General features: G+C 39.0%; 1 protein-coding gene across 1 annotated transcript in view; it reads right to left on the bottom strand.

Moving 5' to 3' along the window:
- Positions 1–5,209, bottom strand: part of GALNT18 (polypeptide N-acetylgalactosaminyltransferase 18) — a gene marked incomplete at its 3' end in the record, with an annotated part of 46,853 nt that extends 41,644 nt beyond the window's left edge. The window contains exons 1-3 of the mRNA XM_010140705.1: positions 5,192–5,209; positions 4,065–4,131; positions 1–23 (exon numbers count right to left, since the gene is read on the bottom strand). Coding sequence (XP_010139007.1) covers positions 1–23; positions 4,065–4,131; positions 5,192–5,209 — 108 coding nt within the window. The remainder of the gene's footprint in view (positions 24–4,064; positions 4,132–5,191) is intronic.
- Positions 5,210–5,573: the final 364 nt, after the last annotated feature.

The following is a 5,573-nucleotide window of genomic DNA, read 5'->3' as shown; positions in this document are numbered from 1 at the left end:
TTCTTCCAGTTTTGGTGGAGCTTCTACAAAAGATAAAGGAAAAAGAAACAATTTTAGACTTTCATTCCAAGAGGCTCTAGAGTATATCATTTTAAAAAGCATAACTTTAGGGAAAACACCACACATGCTGCTGGTTTACAGTAGCCTGTAAGCTTTCACATAACATGCCCTCACATACCTTTTGTGGCAGTGTAACTATAAGCACCTAAGGCTCAAAATTTAATATTCAAAATTTAGTTAGTTAAAAGCAATTCTTTTTCATGACAATCAGACTGAAATGACTGGGTGGGACTGACAAATCTAAATGAGTTAAATTTCAAAAGGATTCTTATCAATCAACAGGAATGCTATTTTGGTTTTATATACAAAGATTAAGTATTTAATTTCAGCCTGAATTACCTTGCCAGAAAAAGATTAAAGTTTTGAAAGGTAAAAACAAAGATAGAGAAGAGAGTCTGTACAGAACTTACAAAAAGGCTGCAGCACTCTGCATATAAAATAAGTTAGTTATTTGAAACTACAGATTCAACCAAGAGAAAAAAATCCACTGCACTTGGCATCCACGTTTAAATAGTAAACGAGTTTCAGTCACACAAAATCTTACGGTCCAGTTTACCTATCCAGCCTATTCGAGTTTTTACTCTGTATTTAGGTGTGTGCAATGATGCTACTGGGATTATCACTTCGTAGTATTCGGGTCATTATAGAAAGTTTTTGTTCCACAAGGACACATCTCTGCCTGCTATTAACAGTCAGAGAAGGTGGGAAATGATACAACTAGAACTTAATTTAAGAAGAGCTCCAGTACAATGAAATCACAGCATTTGTTCTCGGAAAGTCTGTTCAAGGTGGCTTCTAAGGCCCTCTGCAACAGGACCGTCTCACCCTTCCAGCCAGCCCTTCAGTCTTCACACTGCTCACTATACAATCTAACCCGGAGAACCCCTCGTCTCCGCAAATGCTTTATGATAAAGAGTACACTGATAAAGAAAAACCAAATGCCTTACTTGACCCAGATTGGTCCTCATGACCTAGAAACTCACAAACAAAAAATGTCTTCATTTTTTGGAAGTTCTAATTGTTTATGAACAGCCTCTATTGCCATTAACAACTAACCAACTAAATAAAACCTCTCATTTCTGAAGAGCTGTACTCAAACCGTAACTGTTCTGTCACACAGAGACTTCTGAAAATAAAAGCAAATCTTTCTAAAGTCTTCAAATGTGTTCAACAGGCAGAAACATCAGCTGTGTCCAAAGCCCTCAGCACCCACGCAGACCTGACGGCTGGCTTATGCCTGCTGCATGCAAACACCTGAAGAACACAGTTTATGTACTAGCAGTATGTACCACCAGAATCCTGACTACCAAAGGATACCAGGAAGCACATTCTTTGATCTCTTACTAAAAAAACCCCGAAATGCATAAAGATGAATTGAGAAGATTAAGTTGTTTGATTTGTTCAAGATGTTTTCCTTTTTCCTCCGACAATACTGACAGCAAACTAATGACACTTGCTTCCCTGCATTACATTTCAACCTCTGTAAATACGTGGTGTTTCTTTACACGTCAAAGAACTGCCTCCCAGCCGGATTCCTGGAATCAGCTCCAGTTCTTCAAAGATGACAGACACGCTAAACCCTCAGTCTAACAAGGAAACAACTGTGCAGGCCCTGCTACCACACAGATAAATGTGATAGAGTGAAGTGTGTGAGTTCACATACAGCTCTGCAATAGAAATCAAGAAAGTTTGATAAATTCAGATAATTTTAGAAGGTGCTAACTTGAGAAAGACAAAATCGTTTTTAAATACCAGTGCAAAAATGACAGCAACAGGGAAAGTAACAGGTATCTTACTATTTGACAAATGTGTGATCTCCACAAGACCAACTTGAATTTACACAATGAATCTCACAAACAGTCTTCACATCATCAAAGGTATTTTGAGGAGGAACATTCCTGATCCTGGCCAGTAGGAATTAATGTTTCTTGGCACTTGTCAAGAACATGTACATTCATGCTACTCAAGAAAACTATGCAGGTATTTGTTCAATCTGTTGTACGTTACCTTAATCTGGATTTCTCCAAATCAAGCATGCTTTCCCAGGAGGTTTTAACTTTCATATTTATTATTACACTTATAGCAGAAGACTGTAGGACCCACCCACATCTAAAAAGCACACCAGTGCATGAAGACATTTGAATAAAAGTAAGAATCACAGTAAGAATAGCACATGCATATGAATTTGTAACTACAAGCAGTTCCAAAGATCATTTTCCATGGATGAAGAGCCATCCCAGAAACAATCACCTTCACAGAGTCACACTCATACAGGCACCATTTTTTATTTAACAATTTTGTGGGTGAGAGTACTTCTTAAAGTGATTTATGAATCTCTTGCTGTTTTCAGATTTAAAAAGCATGCAGTAATTCAGGTTGTATCTGCAAGACTAGGATTTTCCAGCAATGGATATCTGTAAATTTAGTTTTGAAGCTCTAATTTACCACTTACCAATTGCAGCCAATTTTGTATACTAAACAAATATGTCATTTCAATAAATTATTCTACAGGAAAAAAGCATTAGCAAGAAGTTCCATTACAATTCCAATCAATGGAATGAAGCACGCATCTCTGATGACGAAGTCTTTCTTCCCTTTATTTGCCTGAAAACCCTTGGGGCAAGCGACTCTATTCAGACAGTCTCTCACAAGAAATAGTAACAATTCCTGTAAGACCATGGGCTGCCTTTCAACTGGTCAACAAGTTATTTGACAGCTTAGCCTCTGTAAACAGATCTTGGCCTGAAGTGGCACAACCAGTTCTTCTTACCACCTGCTTCAACAATCACAGAACGATCACGGGAAGCTAAGGCTCAAAGGTGAACCACTAAGTAGTACTGCCTGAAGCGATACAAAGGTAGGCACATTCATCTGCTCAGTTACTACTAAAAAGGAAAGATCTGTTCCATTTCTCCTGTGGGAAGAAAGATTACCATCCTCAGCACATTGCTGCAAATGTGAATGTGGGGTCTTCTCTTCTAACTTCTCACACCATGCACAGAGCTGCCCTATAGACAGACATGAGCCTGGTATTAATTATTAGCAGAATGAGACTTTGTTATTAAATCAATTGGTACTGGAGAAAAATCACACAGATGTCAGCTAGCTGTACCCCTGAGCTGAGGACATCTCCTTTGAGAAGCCTGGCTGTCCTGGCATCAGCAAGGAGTTGGTCACACACTATTTACCCGAGTAAAAAAATCTCAGTTTGTTTTCCAAAAGCATCTATGTGTCTTTAGCTCATGCTTTCTGGATCACATTTACCAGTTACGCAATTAAACTTAATATAAAATCTATTGCTTCACCTGATCTCACCGACCAGCCTCTAAGACAGAAATTCACTCTCCTCTTTTATGGCTCATTATATAGTGTAAGTCAAGAAGACACCTCTGAAATTCAGGTTGTGCATGACATGAAAATAATTCTCTTCTAGTAATAGAAGATATTTGTATTAGTAATTAAAGCTTGAATGTCCTTGTAATGAAACACACACAGGTTTCAATAGCCTTTTCTAGTGTATTGAGTACAAATAGCAAGATTTGAGTAGCAGAGGGACCGCAGGAGTGGCCTCTGTGGAAGAAAAGATCAGGTGCTGCCCTGCGCCACGCATGGCTACTTCCCCAACAGACTCACTGCTGGCCAAAGCTTGAGCCCATCAGGGAAACGGTGGCACTTTTGTGAAAAAATGATTAAGAAAGGGCAGAAAATTATGAGGAAGAGGGAACAAAGGAGTAGCAAAGAGAAAAACAGAGGAAACTATTAAATGAGAGAAGGTCAGGAGAGCAGGAGGTGCCCCATGTTGTCTTTGTTTCCTAATACTCAAGTTAGTAATCAAATGTTTGAGTTAATTGGTAATAAATTAAATACTTGATTCTTCAGAGGTTGTACAACCAAGCAGCAAACAGCCAACAAAATGTCTATCCCTTATTACTAGCAAGGAATTGCAGACAAGCAACATGTTCGAAGCAACAAGACAAGACAGTCACTTCCCCTCAGAAGTTTACCTGTACTGATCTCAACCACTGCAGCGTAGCAGAGTATCCCTTTCCTTCCTCTCCCTTCCTTCGTTACCTGTTTATAACCAAATGCTTACAATTATCTCTGCCAGTTCTCATAAAGCAACTCATACAACTGGTACTCAAAGAACATGATAAAAAAACCTGATCAGACAGGAATTCAGGGAAGGATTTTCTTGATTGCTACCAAGCATATTTATAGCATCATTTGATAAGAGCTATTACTGGCACAGAAACCGTTCTGTCCACCACAAAACCGAAATTATTTCCAGGGTAGTACAGGACAATCACTTAATTTAACAAACAGCATTCCTAAACTATGAAAGGAAGGAAAGAACATGGATCAAAATACGGAACAGAAAATGGCAACAGAAAGGCCCATCCCTCACGACAGCTGGGAAATTCTGGTGACATAGTTACACCAGGGTTTTTTCGTAAAAAACTCACACGTGTATTGTGTACCTCAAAAAGAAAACTCTCTTCAGCCCAATACTACTAACAATAATGGGATAACAAAATAGCCACCTTCAACAGAAAAGCACACTGATATCATTAGCTCTATCTCCATAAAAACCTTTCAAGCTCATTAAGAAATACCAATTTTTTTCAGCTGCATTCAGATTTCAACTTTTCTTCCTAAGAAAGGTTACCATGAACAAGTTTACAGCTAAGAGAAAGGATTGAGGCAAAAAAGGGTGACAGAAACAGTCACAGAGACAGGTTCAGACATGCTGTTTGTTTTAAGATTGGTTTTGGTCCTACTCTCCCTTTGATTGCAGGACTACGTAGAAAAGCAGCAGTGCTTCGTATCAAAGCATTCCCAATGTGAAAATGCCTTCCATGGTATCAGAAGTGTTTTACACAACCTGCAAAAATACCCCTATGTTAGCTAAAGACACGCAGAAGACATCAATAATTGAGCAAAACTACCCATGCTCAGATGTAGCATGTTGCTCACACAAGAAAAGTGAGTTAGAATCGAAGGCAGGATGTAGGCAGAAAGGCTTTGATCACGTGCTCTTCCAAGTTCTCCAGTGCTTGAAACTTTGATTTACCAGCCCAGAATGGAAGGAGCAGGCAATGATTAAAGAGATGATTCAGTCACCAAGCCTTACCTTACCAGGTGGACTCATGATGCGAATCTAAGTAAACTCTCATTAAAGGCAAAATAAACCACAGCTCCCTTTTTATGTTCAGCAGATTTGGGGAAGTCAAGATAACCTAGAAAATGTTTTTATGAGAGAGTACCACAGAAACTGAAGGAACTGACTTTCTCACACAACCTCAGCAGCCTTCAGGTTCATGAGACAATCCTGAAGCAGCTCATAGCAACTTTACCTGTTAGATTGTCCCTGCTGGTACTTTGGGAATTGTTCCAGCATTTTAAGTACCAACTTTTTCATAAGGCTAATGGCCTCAGACTCTGTCTCCCAGCACTCAAAAAAATCTATATTTGATTTCCTGCAGGCAACTGCATTTCAACTTTCTGTAGAAGGA

This window comes from Buceros rhinoceros, unplaced genomic scaffold (genome assembly GCF_000710305.1).
Source record: "Buceros rhinoceros silvestris isolate BGI_N320 unplaced genomic scaffold, ASM71030v1 scaffold18957, whole genome shotgun sequence".
Classification (NCBI taxonomy): Eukaryota; Metazoa; Chordata; class Aves; order Bucerotiformes; family Bucerotidae; genus Buceros; species Buceros rhinoceros.
This window is presented reverse-complemented; position numbering and strand designations above follow the sequence as displayed.